Below are 16,986 nucleotides of genomic sequence, written 5' to 3' on the forward strand. Positions count from 1 at the left end.
GAGAACAGACAGATGCTCCCTTCACTCTGGGTGGATCACCGTAGCTTTTCTTGATGGAGGTCCTGATCCCCACAACTCAAAGATGGGAATGGGCTGGTTGGGCTTCAACCAAAAACAACCTTGTCCATTTAGGGAAGGTTTGGGTAGAGAATTTTTATCACATCAAGCAGCTGAGAAAAGAGAAAGAGCTTAACACACCACGATTCTCAAAATGAATGGGTATAGAGCCCAGCCTCTATCTCCCCATTCTGGATCTTTACAGGAGCCTCAAATACCGACCAGGCTGGCTGCAGCAATTGCCAGGGATGGAAGCCCAAATCCAGTACTTTCGCTGGTTCTGCCAAGCAGCCATTTCGTTAGGGAGGGTGGGTGGGTGGAGAAGTGTTCATGGCACAAGGGTCCTGGGGCTTGGAGCCTCACACAGGACCTGCTGTGGGACTGAGGTGGGACCCTCTTTTGCAGTGGTACTAGGTTTGCTTCTCATCTGCTGTCTCAATGCACAGAAAACGTACGTATACCCAAATCCTCACTTACAGCAGACTTTTAACAAGGCAAACCCGACCCTCATGCACATAAATCCCGTCTGGTATTTTTATGATTAGCAAAAGGAGAAAAGGAGAGAGCGAAAGCAAGCAAACAAATGGGGATTAGTGGTGGGATTGCTAGGCGTAAATAAGAATACAAGACACCCCGTTAGGTTTGGATTTCAGATAGATTAAAATAATTTTTAAGCATAAGTATGTCTCAGGAAATACCTGAGACATGCATGTAAAAAATTACTTGTTATATGAGTTTCAAATTTAACTGGGCATCCTGCATTTTACCTGGCAACCCTAGTTGGTGGGAATATGCCCCCAACCCTGCCCTTCCACCAACGTGGCTGTAAGTGACCCTGGAGGCTGCCTAGGAATCAGAAAGAAGATTCTCCAGGAGGGCAAGACACCTGCTTTTCAGCCCTGATTATGTGTGAATTTGGGCACGTCTCCATCTCTCGTCTATAAAACGAGGGTGCAGAACTTACGGCTGAGAATGATCTCTACAGCTGTTAGCCAGAGTGCCTCTGTGACCCACTCCACACTCTCTAACGGCCCTGGGATTCCTTCTCCAGGCTCTCTTTATTCCCTCCTTAACTCTCCTGCCCGTTGGCTCACCAGCTAAGTGGATTTTCTCTGCAGAGCGCATTCGCACACATTAGTTAGTTCATAATTTCATATCAAGTTCATGACCTACGTGGGGACAGATTTGTTTACTCTGATTTGCAGGGGGAAAGCCCCAGGTGCACTGACTTGTCCAAGGTTCAGAGCTGAATAGTGCAGGGTGCTGTATGCTCACCTATCATCTCCCAAGGTTCCCAAACAGGCAGCTCTCAGGTCTTAAGGGCCAAAGAGCACCAAATATTCATGTGCGTGCACACTCATGTGCGCACGTGCGCGCATACACACACACACACACACACGCACACACACACGTGCACGCGATCAGTGAGCAGCCAGTGCAAGAGGAAAGCAAAGGCCCTCTCCGTTCATTCATTATCTGTCTTTACTGTTCTGGGGAAGGAATAAGTATCAAAAAAGAAGACAGAAGAAGGAAGGATGTCAGGAAAAAGTTTTCATTCATTTCCCTTTCATCTGAGAAGTGGAATTGATGAGCTGAGACAATAATGCACAAAATGATATTTTCTGACTTCATAAAATCTATAAGGATATTTTACATCTTCCTCACCTGTTAGGAGTCTTCCTACGTTAGAACTTACCCACGGTCTTCCACAGTGGCCTCTTTCAAATGGATATACGTTTCAGGGAAAATACCCTACGGAGAGAAGAACTTGGGTTATGTGGCCGTAAAACTCTCAGCCCAAAGTAAAGAGCACAGACAGCAGCAAGGATGCGTGGGGGAGGGGAAAGGACCCCTGGACAACAGCTACAGTTTGCAGTCAAGGTTGCGGGACATCAATTACATCACCTGCCTACCTAAATGAAAGCAAGCCTGCAACACTGAAAAGGTATAAATTAATCCTTGGGTTCAGTGAGCATAAAATAAATGCTCTGTAAATGACCAGGCATACATGCCTGGGTCAGCTCAGAGCTGCCATAATGGTAAAGTGTTTAATAGTGAGATCCTAAAACCCCTCCAGGTCCTACATGCCATGATATGCTTCCCTTAAAGGATTTCATATAATTAGTGAGATGGAGGGCTATGTACTTAGTGGCCCGTAAAATTATAGTGATTTTCTAGAGTCATTCCCCTCAGCACTTTCACTTAAACAAAATGCATGGAATCAATTAGGACTCATTATCTGGTTATTTTTAGCACTTTTCAGTCTCAAGTTGCTCTCCATTCTATGTCCCTAAGAGGCAATTAGTCGTCAGTATTGTGACATTGCCCGTGGGAAAACTAAGCCCAGAAAAACCTAAGAGAAACACTGGAAAGCGGTGGGTAGAAACTGCAGAACTGAAGATTGGATCTAACCAATGGGAAGCAACCCACGGATGTGAGTTTTCTTAAAAGCCAAAAGCTTCTGTTATTCAACCGCATGATATGCCCATCAATAAACAGAGACACTGCCATCTAGAAAAGCACTGCTGGTCCCTGTTGTATGGTACTTTTCAGGCCAGACCAGGAGAAGCAGAAGAAGCTGTTCAACAGGCCCCATTGGCTCAACTGCTCATAGCCCTGAGCCTGTAGAAGTGCGACCACGTGGACACCCAATGTCAGGGGAGGCTGGCCACAAGGATGGGAGAGGGATAGCTCGCTCCCTGGGAGACTGGGTCAGAGATGCGTGTGTACCCAGTGATCCTTAATCCATTCAGAGCCAGAAAACGAGTGCATTTCAACCCGGGTTGGTCTTGCGTCTAGTTTTATGTGCTATGTTTATCTGAGCAATTCTCTCCTTTCTCTCTTTTAATCCTTTGCCAATAAAACAGGAAACAGCAAGAAAATCTGAGGCTACGCTGCTCCCAGCATTGGTGATGACAAGGTGGATCCTGCCACTGCTTGAGTCAGAAGCAAAATGGCCATCCTTTCCCGCCAGGCAGGAAGAACCAAAAAAAAGTACAGACATACCCGCCCTTCCTCGCTCTGAGAAACGGGCAGGTGTGGGGCATATGAGTGAGAAAGCATTATCCCAATTTTGTTACTGATGAAGACCCAGAACACACACAGAGACAAGGTAACACCGACCTCTTTCATTATAGGGACAGGATTCGGAGTGATTTTGGAAAACCCATCAAAGAGTTAAATACAAACAAAAATTCAATGTGTGTGTAATTCCTTTTGGGCCAGATTAATGGAGTTCTGAAGCTCCAGATCTGTCCTTAGGATGCCTAAGAAGCCTTGGGTGTTTCTTCTGTCCGCTAGGTTGAGGTAAATGTTTTGTTGACGACGATCTTTGTGGAGAACCAGGCTTGGATGCCCAGCACTCACCTTGGTGACGGGATGCTGAGTGAAATAAGCCAGACACAGAAGGACAATTACTGTCTGATCTCACGTGTATGAGATCATACAAGTGTATGTAGTCAAATTCATAGGGACAGAAGTGGAACGGGGGTTAACATGGGGCTGGAGGAGGGAGGAAGGGGAAGTTTGTGTTTAATGCGTACAGAGTTTCAGTTTGGGATAATGAAAAAGTTCTAGAGTTGGATGGTGGTATGGTTGCACAACAATGCGAATGTACTTAATACCCCTGAACTGTACATTTTAGAAGAGTTCAAGTAGTAATTTTTTTATCAAGTATATTTTACTACAATAAAAAAGTTGTCCGGAACTCATAAAAAGGGGGAGCGTTGAAACCACTCAAAGTAGCAGTTATCAGGAGCCATATTTGCAGGTTAAAATCAGATGTAACACTGCTGGTCCCAAGGAAAATATCCTGGCAGAAGATTTTTCAAATCAAGAAGATAAAGGACCAATTAACTGTTTCATACATCTATAATCTGATGACTGGTCTCCTAATAACTGGGAGAAATCCGAAATAGAAACATTCGTAATACAAGTGGCTTATTTTGTGATGTCTAAGCAGATCGTAAGCAGATAGTTTATATTGGGTATACAGACATGATGATTTTCATATTAAGAGAGTATCTATTTTGTTGTATTTTCACTCTGTTACTTGCAGGCATCATCTTTCCATGATAACATATGTCCACTTACAGCCATTTAATTGCTCTGGTAAATCTGAGGCTGTAGGCCTTTTCCTACACCATTCTGACACACAGAAAGCCAGAATAAACCTAGGTAATACATTTCTGATTTACAGCCTATCTCTCAGTTTTGCTTGTGCTTTCTCAATGCAACCTACCCACTTGAGGGGGAAAAAAAAATGAACTAATGATTTTCCAGATATTGCCCTTATCCATAATTCCATAATCCTGCCAGGATCAATAATCAGTTTCTGCAAAGCTCTTGGCTTCTTCCATTTGTAAAGCCACTAGCATGTTTCATCACCACTCTAACCGGTTAGGTCTGCTTGTAAATAACACCAAAAATTTCCATTAAAACAATAGGCTTTTCAAATAGCTCTTCCCCTAAAGACTGGCAAACAAGGAAATAGCATTAGGAATAGCATTTCAACTAGGCTGGCTTCCCTAATGAAGGGGTGTCAAAGTTGAGCATAATTCATGACAGCTGACTTGGAATTCCCTGCTTTTCCTGGATCTCTCTACTAGAAAGATATTTCAACTTATAAGTCAACAAGAAAATGCATGGCCCTTGTTTGTACTATTATTTCACTGAATTACAAAGTTTAGTTACCAAGAACTAAGAAAAGTTCTTACTGAAATAATTCTTTTCAAGAGTGAGATTGAAAGTTTAAAAGGGTTTCAAAAAAAATTTAAAACACACCGAGACCTTGTCATTTAGATCTTAGTGAAGCACCCCATCCACCCACTTTGCAAAGCAGACAACAGTTGGATTCTGATGTATCACAGGATGCCTTAGAGATGCTCCGAAAAGATTCTTACAGACTGTAGACTCTCTGAAAGGGAAAACTGTGGTCTGGGGCCTTGTTTCAACACAATTCACGTTCACCAGTTAAAAAATTCCCTTTGATCTTAAAGTTCATATGATGTTATCTGAGAGTGGATTCTTGTTTATGTTTTCAAATTAACTTCTTTTTTTAAAGGATTGGTAATTAAGTGACATAAGTATTGCTGCTCTTGAAGAAATTTAGAACTTCAAAATTGTTCACTCTATTCATGCTTTGAAAAATAACTACCATCTCCATAATTATCAGTAAAATAAACACTATAGGGTTAAACCCAAACCAAGAAGCAGAGGGGGCTGTAAACTATAGGTTCTCTAGTTAACAAGCATCCCAGGAGAAAAGGTCTTCTGCTTTGGTCCTATCATGCTCTCATTCACGCCACAACGTCTGCTATCTTAGGTCCTTATATGAAAGTCTGGGGAAACTAAAGTCAGCAAGAGATTATTCATTTAATCAAATAATTTATAATTATTTTCATTATAATTAAGCTGAAAATGAAGACATGGGGCACAAGCATCTAACTGTGGGTAGAAAAATCCAGCATCAGAATTTGGGGAGGGATAAAAGGATCAAAATTGTGGGAGTTGATACGTGCATTAAAAGCAAATATGCCTTTATTTTGGTAGATTATTAAATTGTCAGAGTTAATAAACTGTGTGTGTACACACACATGTGCAAATACTGAGTGTTATCTGAGAGTCAACAACATAGAAAGCTTGAGTAGGACAGTCCTGTTTTTTGGTTTTTTTGGCTGTACCATGCAGCACATGGGATCTTAGTTCCCTGACCAGGAATCGAACCCAAGCCTGCTGCACTGGAAGCACAGAGCCTTAACCACTGGACCACCAGGGAAGTCCAGGACAGTCCTGGTTTTAAATGGCCCTATACCTTGTGGGAAAGTGTTTTTCTGGGCCCATAGCTCTTTTGAGACTGTGTGCTAGCATCACTTCTGTATTGTGCCATATTTGAAGGGTAAAACCTGTGGATTTGTGAGGGGTTTTTTTGTTTTTGTTTTTTTTACTTAGCTGTTGATAAATTCTGAAATGTTTCTCTCACCCCTCCCAATTCACTATTTTGCATGTGAACTAACTGTGAAATAGTACGACCCTATCCACTTTGTTCTTTTCAAAAGAAAGTGCTGACAGGCTAGCTGTCCCAACGTGCAGTGTCACAGGAAAAGCGCTGACCTGACCTAAAATAAACTGAGGGGGTATTAACCTAACTCACAGATTTTCTTTAGCTTGATGATTAGCAGCTTTGGCACTGCCAAAAGGAACCCACGAGGGTCAGTAATTTTCAAACTCTTTGCCCATGATGAGACAGCAACCCAGAACTACTATCATAAAATATAATGAAAAATACATAAAATGCTGTAAAATATATACTTAACACAAAAGTTTCCTGAAACACTACTTACCGTCACATTCTATTCTCTTTCTATTTTTCAGTGTTGTTTTTAAGAAAATGTTGGTTATAACCCACTCTACTGATTTCAGTTTGAAAACTACTACTCTGGTTTAACCATTTTTTAATAAAGGAAAGAGTCAAGTGGAAATGGGGAGACCCTTTGGTTCTGGGATTTCAGCACTGGAACTAAAGGATAAAGGGAGAAGCCCGGGTCCCCCCGCAAAACAGAGCAATGTCCCTGTGTGACCCTATGGCTCAGCTTGAGGGAACCAGGAGCAAGAAGTCCGCAGAGGCCCTACCTGGGGTGTCAAATTCACCTCCGGCCTTTATCCTTGAGTTGGCTGGTGGGAAATATGGCCAAGGTCAGAGAATTTGCTTTCAAATCTAAAGACTAGCCGTCAAAGAGAAAGCAAACTAGGTCTACAGACAGCAGATAATGGAATCAGATACGACCACACAAAACTAGCACACAGATTTCAAACTAAAACGAAAAGCCATACCTTTTTAGATTTATTTTGGAGGGTATATCCTCTGTACCAACCTGTCAGGGTAGAAGAGAACACAAAATCTTTTGTTATCTGGGACAATATAAAGACATTAGCAATATACGTCCTCATCTTGTTAGGATACTGGGATGGAATCCAGGAGACATTTAGCAGACAATATGAGCATTCTGGTTTATTATGCAATAAAAATCTAGATCTATTTCAGAGCTTTATTCTCTTGATAACTAAAGGATTTAAAATTCACTTAGAACCATGCCTCGTCCCTACTCCTTTGGAGAAAGGATAGAGCAACAAAAAAAAACAAGACAAAAGGCAGCCCAACCTCTCAACACCTTAATACCTCCCAGCATTCAATGAATGTTTTTGTATAAATGAATATGAACTTTCATCCATTCATATACATTCTGAAAGTCAACTTATACTATTACAATAGATTATACTATTAAAATAGATATTTAAAAATAATTTTTATATATTCTCTCCCTCTCGCTTTCTCTCCTACTCCCACTTCCCTCCTCCCCAAGTTCCCAGGTTAAGAACCAATATTCTGGAACAATTTTAAATCGGAGTAGCAAACCTTATATATATAAATATTTACACCTAAAAACAAACTGAAATAAATAATGACACAACATTTTAAACAATTCTTGGCAATGCTACAATACCCCCTACAATGAAAAGATTTTATGTGTTTGCTTAACGAGGCTTTAAGTAAAGTCTTTAACTTCCTTTTAAAAATTCCGATCAATACACATATTCCTATGGATGTTTTCCCACCCTCTATCTTGTAAAGGGAGTATACAATCTAATCTGTCCATAAACAGATATTGTATACAAAATATTTATTGAACAGCTACTATAGGCAATTCACTGTAATAACTTTCCTCACTCCCCATGCCCATGAGGCATCAGTGTGGTCATCTTGCTTAAGTAAACGCTGTTGTCCGTGGTCCAGATGTGTAAAGTAGCCATTCACACACAGTGAGCAGACGCAGGCTGTACTGAAAACTTTAGGCATCGGGGGCTTCCCTGGTGGCGCAGTGGTTGAGAATCTGCCTGCCAAAGCAGGGGACACGGGTTCGAGCCCTGGTCTGGGAGGATCCCACATGCCGTGGAGCAACTAGGCCCGTGCGCCACAACTACTGAGCCTGCGCGTCTGGAGCCTGTGCTCCGCAACAAGAGAGGCCACGATAGTGAGAGGCCTGCGCACCGCGATGAAGAGCGGCCCCCGCTTGCCACAACAAGAGAAAGCCCTCGCACAGAGGCGAAGACCCAACACAGCCAAAAATAAATAAATAAATAAATAAATAAATAAATAAATAAATAAATAAATAAATAAATAAAATTAAAAAAAAAACTTTAGGCATCATATTTCTGGACAGAACTATTATATAACTGGAAAATATACACACACTCCAATGTTCATAGCAGCACTACTTACAATAGCCAAGACATGGAAACAACCTAAATGTCCACCAACAAATGAATGGATAAAGAAAATGTGGTACATATATACAGTGGACTACTACTCAGCCATAATGCAGTAACATGGATGGACCTAAAGATGATCATACTAAGTTATATGCGGAATCTAAAATACGACACAAATAAACCTATCTACAAAACAGAAACAGACTCACAGACATAGAGAACAGACTTGTGGTTGACAAGGGGGAGGGGGATGGGGGGGTGATGGATTGGGAGTTTGGGATTAGCAGATGCAAACTACTATATATAGAATGGATAAACAACAAGGTCCTACTGTATAGCACAGGGAACTATATCCGATATCCTGTAATAAACTATAATGGAAAAGAATACAAAAAAGAACATATATAACTGAATCACTGTGCTGTAGACCAGAAGCTAACACAATATTGTAAATCAACTACACTTCAATAAAAAAATAAATTAAAAAAATATTTCAGGCAGCTGTTAATAGCATTCTAGAACTCTCTTGTAATTTGTTCTATATAAAATCATCCAACACTGGACATGCAATCTATTTTGGATACGTTAAAGCAGAGAGTTGAATTTACCTTCTTTGAGCATGGATTTATTAATATTTTCACAAATTTTAAACTGTCAGTATTCACACATGTTAAGGATTTTGCTATTTTTTACCAGTTAGAATGGGGTATTATGCTGTGAAGTGGTTATAGGTTTGCATCAAGGCCCATGGTTGACAAAAAGATATCTGAACAGGAAAACACTGCTCCCAATTTAAGATGCCAAAATGCACACGAGATCCAGTTATACCCACACCAAACAATTCTCCCAGGCCTCAAGAGTCTTCACCCATCTATACACACTTGCTTGGTTCTGCTAACATGTGAAAATGACTTTTGCGGGACTTCCCTGGTGGCGCAGTGGTTAAGGATCCGCCTGCCAAGGCAGGGGACACGGGTCCGAGCCCTGGTCCGGGAAGATCCCACATGCCGCGGAGCAGCTAAGTCCGTGCGCCACAGGTACTGAGCCTGCACTCTAGAGCCCGCGAGCCACAACTACTGAGCCCGCAAGCCGCAACTCCTGAAGCCCACGCGCCTAGAGCCCGTGCTCTGCAACAAGAGAAGCCACGGTAATGAGAAGCCCGCGCACCACAACTAGAGAAAGCCCACGCACAGCAACGGAGACCCAACACAGCCAAAAATAAAAAATAAAATTAAATAAACTTATTAAAAGAAAGGAAAATGACTTTTGCGTGAATAAATGGCTTCAACTCCATCCTGGGCTGGGAAGGGGAGGCAAGCTGAGAAACAAGACTTTAGTCTCTTCCAAGCAGTTTTCATCTCTCTATGTCCTATAAACCCAAGATGTTACAACACAGACTGGGTCCACTTTCAGAGGGGAATTTATCTGTACTTTTGTCAATAATGTTTTTGCACAGCTATCCATCACAGAATTATACTTCCAAAACCTGTCGTTTTTGAAAACTTTTTTTTTTTTAACCTCCTATTTTTTACCTCAAAGTCTTCTCTAGAATTGTGGTGTGTGCATAACCCCTATCTAAAGGCTCAAAATTACCATGCTGAATTTTACAAAAGTGAACGCTCACGTTCCTTGGCATTAGGTAGTAGCAGAACACTGTCTATTTCTGGAGTTTTCATCATAGACTGTCAGGACTCCATGAATTCAATAGCTTAAATGCAAGAGATTAGTAATAGTCCAAGAGTAGGTTTGCTCATTTCCACATTACCAACCGGGGCTGTGATACAAGCAAGAACATGATTTTCCAATTAATCCCAACATTTAAAGCAAGATAATTACAGTTCAATATGGTATGCTACTGAATGCATATCAACAAGCAGCTATAATCAATGAGTTGTGTGAACTGGTCAGAATCTCAGATGCTTTCTTAAGTTAGAAACTGAAGGAAATGGTGGGGGGATGGTGAGTCCAGACGACTAGTCTCACTTATAATTAGGTGAAATGACCGTCTCAAAAAGTAAGCTTCCAGCAACCATGTGGAACATCAAAAGTGATTCTATGCTAAGGGTTGCTCTTCGGTTCAGGAAAAGTCATTTCTGTTTTCCTGGGACTGCCTCATTCCAGAATAAAAATCTGGCCTCTCCAATTTAAAAATATCAGAGAGTCCTTAATTCCATTGTCAAAGTCGCTTACTTTATCTGGTTTCTCAGATCATCTCCATCAGCCAAGACTCCATCACCTGCTCCATTTCACCTCATCTGTCCAGATGCACCTCTGGCCACTGCCCACTTTCTGGCTCCCACAGGACAGGTCCCTTACTCGGCTCCTCGCCCCCTCTACATGCAACCATTCAACAAATATTTATCAAGCACTAGTTTAGATACCACGATGCAGTGGAGAGCAAGAGTCGTCATGAAGATTACACTCTAACGGAAAATACATACATGTATAGATAGATAGATGATGATCTCAGAGAATGACAATGCTAGGAAGAAGCACTCAAGGAGAGCACATGGCAGAAAATGCTTAGTAAACATGGGACATGATGTCACATAAGGTGACCAAGGAAAGGCCACTGTGAGAAGCTAAATGGAACCAGTCACGAAAGAGGAGACAGCAACAAGAAGGTGGTCAGAGGGAGGCATGATTCTGGGCCCTGACTGCCTATTAGATTCAAAATACCCATGCCTGGGCCACATCCCCAGATACTCTGATTTAACTGGACTCAGGTGGGGCCCATGCTTCTAAAAAGTTCCCCTGGTGTTGCTACCGTGCACCACACACATAGGTATCATGGACCATGGAGGAACTGGGGTTTTATCCTAAGCACAAGGGGAACCCCCGGGAAGGTTCTAAATGACATCATGCCTCACACTTTTAAAAGATCACGCTGGCTGCTCTATAAGAATGGACTGTCGAGGTGAGACACGGTGGAGAAAGGACACCAGTGAGGATACTGGCAGGTACAGCGAAAATGGGGAGAGATGAAAAGATGGAGGACCTATTTTGAATCGATAAGAGTTGCTCACGATTTAGCTGGGATTAGCCATTGACTGGGGGAGGAAAGGCAAATACTCAAGGGTACTTAGGTCTTGGGTGTACGCAAATGAGTGGACAGTATTCTTCTTTGGTAGGAGAAGACTGAAAAAAGAAAAACACTGGGGAATAGGAGACAAGAGTCAGGAGACCTATTTGGTCTTCTGCTTCCCATCCTGAACAAGTGAGCCCTGAGCTATTAGGTGGGATGGGGCAACTCAGGCATCTGCAAAGGTGTGGGTGGGAGGCTCCACACGGGACCAGGCTGGCATGGGCTGTCAGAGCCCAAGCAGAACAAGGTATGCATCCATGTGGGCGTGAGGGGCTCACATGGGGCATTAGAGCCTGAGTGGGGTGAGGAGAAGGCCATCCACACAGGACTTGGGGCGGGGCTGGGCTGCCACGGGTTATCAGAGGTGAGGAAGCCGTCCACGTGGGAGAAGGTGGTAATGACGATGGGGAGGGGTTACATGCGGGGGAATTGATCAAGTACACAAACATATTAGAAGTAGTGGAAGCCAGGCTTCCTGCTGTCACAGAAGGGAGTTACAAGTACAGAAAGAGAGAAAACTGGAATGAACTCTGTGACGCTGAGTTGGAATTGAAGGTACCCCCATGTACTCATGACTTTCAAAATGCGTACAGAGGTCAAAATTCATAGAGGTGTTAATCTGTATTTATACACACATGCATATTAGCCCTAGCTCTGCTGAAATACCTATTTAGTTTCTATTTTTCTGGCCCTGATACAGCTGATGGAGATCTCAGAAAGAAGCCCTGGAACTGGCCCAGAGAGCATCCAGACCAAACTGAAGCCAGAGGACAGAGGATTCCATGAGGAACAAATCCAAGGAAAAAAATGGAACTGTGAAATTATCTCATTTGTCTGAACATATTAGAGGGAGGCAAATGATTTTGTCAGAAAGTCTGGCTATGAAATAGAGGTAGGTCCACAGAGAACCAAGAAAAAAGAAATAACACCTCTAGAAAAACCTATTATTCAAGAAAGGAAATGTTATCAAGGTACATGGATAGGTTCTGCTTGCTTATACCCCATGGACACAATAATCTAAATAATAACTATTTTTAAAAAAACAAAAAAATTATGAAATATCTATATTGGGAGAGCTCCATTAGGGACAAATAGGTATATGTGTGCTTGGTGAGGAGTATAAGAGAAGAAAATCCTTACCTTCCATAAAGAGCAATGAATAAATAAAAATAAAAATGGAAATAGCAAGTAATAGAGGCATGTTATTTAGAAATGAAAAAGGCATATATCACAAAATTGGCTGAAGGAGCTGAAAATGGAATCAGAAACCAAGAGGAATTGGGAAAGGACTGTTGTTTCTCATTATAAACTTTGTAGAAATGACTTCACTTTTAAAACTATATCATTTATGACAATGACAAAATTTTTAAAAAATACACTGCATATACTTCTTGGTAAGCCAGGACTAGGCAAAGGCACAAAATAGGGAAAGAAAATAGATCAAGGTTGAGGGTGGCGTGGATTTGACTACAAAGGGACACAGGAGAATTCTGGGGGGCTGACAGAATTGTCCTATCTCTGGATTGGGGTGGTGTTTCACGATTGCATGCATTTGTCAAAAAGCCTGCTGAACTATACTCAATGTGTGAATTTTACTTAATGCAAATATACTTAAAAAAAAGACATGAGATACTATTATACACCCACCAGAATAGCTAAATTTAAAAATGACTGGATATGGCTAATTGTAACTCTCTTACATTACTGGAAGTTTCTTTTAAGATTAAAGATACACATGACCTATGATCCAGAAATATCCCCACACTCCTAAGTATTTCCTCAAGATCAATGAAAACCTGTATCTATAAGAATACTTTACGAGAATACTTATCAATGCATTCTTAATAGCCCAAAACTGGAACCCGTCAAAATGTACATCAATAGAATATCGACAAACTGTGGATATTCATGTAATGGAATATTAGTTGGCAATGAAATGGAATGAACTACAGTTATAAGCAACATCATGGGTGAACCTAAAAAACATTATGTTGAATAAAAGAAACCAAACACAACAGACACGCATAATTCCATTTATATAAAGTTGAAGAGCAGACAAACTAATCAATCCATGGTGATCTAAATTAGAACAGTAGTTGTCTTTTGGGAGTGGGAATTATATGGAAGAAGGTGATAGGGAACTTTCTGGAGCACAGGAAATATTCTATATCTTGACTTGAGTATTAGGCACATGTGGTACATTCATTTGTCAAAACTCCTTGAATTGTATACCTAAGATGAGTGCATTTCACTGTATATACATTTTACTGCAATTTCTAAAAACCATGACAAATGTACACTAGCAAATGAACATGACAAAGTATCCAACTCAAAGTGACACAGAATTCAACCATAAAGGCATTGCTCAAATATTACTGAATATTTTTGTTGGAAACTACCTTGAAACCAGTTTGAGTCACGTGTGAAAAATCAGAGCTTTTACTCCAATTTCTCCACTGCTTTTACTTTGTTTTGTGCCTCCCCAGTGACAGTATTAATCTTACTCACTTTGTGCTCCAAAACTGATTCTGAACGAGTCCTGCTATTTCCAAAAGTTCAACACACATTGGAGATTCATTTATTCATTCAACAAACAGATGCTTAGGAGAGCAAGACCTACAACATCTCCATTCTTCTTGGTCTTATTTTATAACAGGAAGAGAAAAACATATACATGTGAACACACAAGGCTATGAATAAAGTCATTTCATAAAGGGCTAAAAGTTATGAAGGAAGGAGTGACAATGCACCCCAGTGTTCACTGCAGCACTATTTACAATAGCCAAGATGTGCCTAAATGTCCATCGACAGAAGAATGGATAAAGAAGATGTGGTATTTATATACAATGGAATACTACTCAGCCATAAAAAAGAATGAAATAATGCCATTTACAGCAACACGGATGGACCTAGATATTATCGTACTAAGTGAGGTAAGTTAGACAGAGAAAGACAAATATCATATGCATGCAGAATCTAAAACAACAATGCAAATGAACTTATTTACAAAAACAGAAACAGACTCACAGACTTAGAAAACAAACTTATGGTTACCAAAGGGGAAAGGCTGGAGGGAGGGATAAATTAGGAGTTTGGGATTAACATTACATACTACTATATATAAAATAGATAACCAACAAGGGCCTACTATATATCCCAGGGAACTCTACTCAATATTTTATAAAAACCTTTAAGGGAAAGGAATCTGAAAAAAGAATAAATACATACGTAAGTATATGTATGTTTAAATGAATCACTTTGCTGTACACCTGAAACTAAGACAGCACTGTAAATCAACTATACTTCGAGTAAAAAAAAAAAAGAGTGACAAGTGGAGGTGGGGTTACTTCAGTGTATGTGGTTAGAAAATTCTCTCTGCGGACAAGCAACTGGAGCTGAAGATTCACATTGCTAATGTGGTCACTCATTTATTATACATAAAAACATTTATTCAACCCCAGCCGCCAGACACTGTCTTCAAGGGAGAAGGAAATAGATCGTAAACAAATAATGAAATACAAAAGGCCCTTTTTCTTTTAACATCTTTATTGGAGTATAATTGTTTTACAATGGTGTGTTAGTTTCTGCGGTATATACAAAGTGAATCAGCTATACATATACATACATCCCCATATGTCCTCCCTCTTGCATCTCCCTCCCACCCTCCCTATCCCAACCCTCTAGGTGAACACAAAGCACCCAGCTGATCTCCCTGTGCTATGCGGCTACAAAAGGCCCTTTAATGGTAATGCTTGGAGACACTGGCACACAAAGGCAGGGGTATGAATATGCTGAAGGCAATTACTGACCAGGACTCTGAAGATCTTTTTGAACCATAAAAGCACCATTTAGATGTGTAAGGCATGGAGCATTTTGCAAAATCTCTCCTCATTTTGCAGTCCCAGGATAAATTTGTTTCCTCTCCGCCCCCTCCATCAATAAATTATTTTTTTATTATGGTAAATTACATATAACATAAAATTTAACATTTTAACCATTTTTAAGTATACAGTTCATTGGCATTAAACACATTCACACTGTTGTGCAATCATAAATAAATAACTTTTGACTTCCAGGGAATTAAAGGCAAGAAACAGATGGGGAGCCGTTGTTTCTATGTACCCTCACTGTGTGTGTGTCAAGGGTGGGTCCATAAAGGAGAAGCAGGTGTTAAATCCTGTTGTTTTTTTAAGTGTCACTGGCCTGGTAGCTCCCTGGGTGAAGCACAGTTAATTAGGCCAAGGTCAAAGTTCCATCCCTCGTGGACCAGGTAAGCCTGTCAGGTTTCCATGGCCACAGCCTGCCCTCCCATCCCCAGTAAGTGTCCCTCGGAGAGATGGCTGAGGTCCCTCCCTCTAGGGAAGCTGGGAAGTAGCCACACTGGGTGCAAACCCCTCCCGGGACAGCCGGCTTGGTTGTTGCATCTTTATCTGAAGGCAGCACAGAGCCCTGGGGGTTCAGGATGTCCACCTTCTGAATGCAAGGACCATCTCAGTGAGGCTTTTGAAACTTAAGTTCAAAGGCAGAAAGTGAAGGGATGCAAAGACAGTAAAAGACGATTCTATTCTTTTGTACCTTTTTGTGAGACAAATCAGCCATCTGGGTTAATGATCTGATCAATTTTGTGCCTTTGAGACAGGCGCATCCAGTAACTGCTGGAAGTCTGAGCTCCAAAGAACTCAGAGTTCACGGAAACCTAACACCCTCACCTCAAAAAGAGGAAACACAGGCAAGGAACTGAAAAGGTTGTCCAAAGTCAAGCGGTGACTTACTAGCTAAGCTGGGGGTCCGAGCACAGGTCTCCTACTGCCCAGTTCATAGTTCGCTGCCTCCTCAGCTCCCCTGCTGGGGGGATGGCAAATGGGACACTTGCTCAAGGCACTGCCTCTCAGAGGGAAGCTTGGCCACAGAATCCTCTCAACATAAACCCCACGTGCACAAGCACGGCAAGTCAGCAGAAAAGAAAGAGATGTGGTTTCCATCTTTTATTTCTTGAATGAACAAGAAAGAGACCTGTCTTTGCGGTACCTGGCACACAGCAGACACTCAATAAACTTCTGATGAATATATTAATGAGAAAGAGAACTCCCAGAGCTAGTGGCCATGGATGGAATAGACTGATGGAAGGTCCACTAAAATCTGCTCCTCTGGGGTGAGATCTGACTGCAAGGTCTGAGACACCCTTCACCTCTCTCCCGGGAATCCTATGCCCAGTAGGCAGAGTGGGGTGGGGCCCGAGCACCTGCCCAGGAGGCCAGAAAAGAAGAGGCACTGCTCCTTATAAGGAAGATTCGTTGACATCAAAAGGCCTGGGTCTCCATCCTGGTTCTGTGCTCACTAGCTCTGCGGGATTCCATTTCTTCAACTATTAATTTCAAGTAATTAAGGCTTTGATCTCTCAAACATCCTTCCACCAAAACATTCCTTTTTCCTCCCCCATTTCCTCGCCTCATAAAATCTAACTCCATAGCTAACAGGCAGAGAGAGGTTTGCTCTGGTTGCCTACCATGGATGGTGATGGTAAGACTTCTCCTTTCAACCAGCACACGCCTCCTTAGACAAACGGAGACACCTGG

The 16,986-nt window shown here is 41.5% G+C and overlaps 1 protein-coding gene across 3 annotated transcripts in view; it reads right to left on the reverse strand.

The window, feature by feature from the left end:
- DOCK5 (dedicator of cytokinesis 5) overlaps positions 1-16,986 on the reverse strand; it is a 213,877-nt gene that overhangs the window by 120,268 nt on the left and 76,623 nt on the right. For 2 of the 3 annotated variants that reach the window (XR_005020335.1, XM_036855880.1), the window contains exons 3-4: positions 6,889-6,929; positions 1,754-1,809 (exon numbers count right to left, since the gene is read on the reverse strand). Coding sequence is in view for 1 of the 3 variants with exons in the window: in XM_036855880.1 (XP_036711775.1) it covers positions 1,754-1,809; positions 6,889-6,929 (97 nt within the window). In the remaining 2 variants the exon portion in view is untranslated. Of the gene's footprint in view, positions 1-1,722; positions 1,810-6,888; positions 6,931-16,986 lie in introns of those variants that run through there. The other variant, XM_036855882.1, reaches the window with a different exon arrangement.

This window comes from Balaenoptera musculus, chromosome 6, assembly GCF_009873245.2.
Source record: "Balaenoptera musculus isolate JJ_BM4_2016_0621 chromosome 6, mBalMus1.pri.v3, whole genome shotgun sequence".
NCBI classification, from domain to species: Eukaryota; Metazoa; Chordata; class Mammalia; order Artiodactyla; family Balaenopteridae; genus Balaenoptera; species Balaenoptera musculus.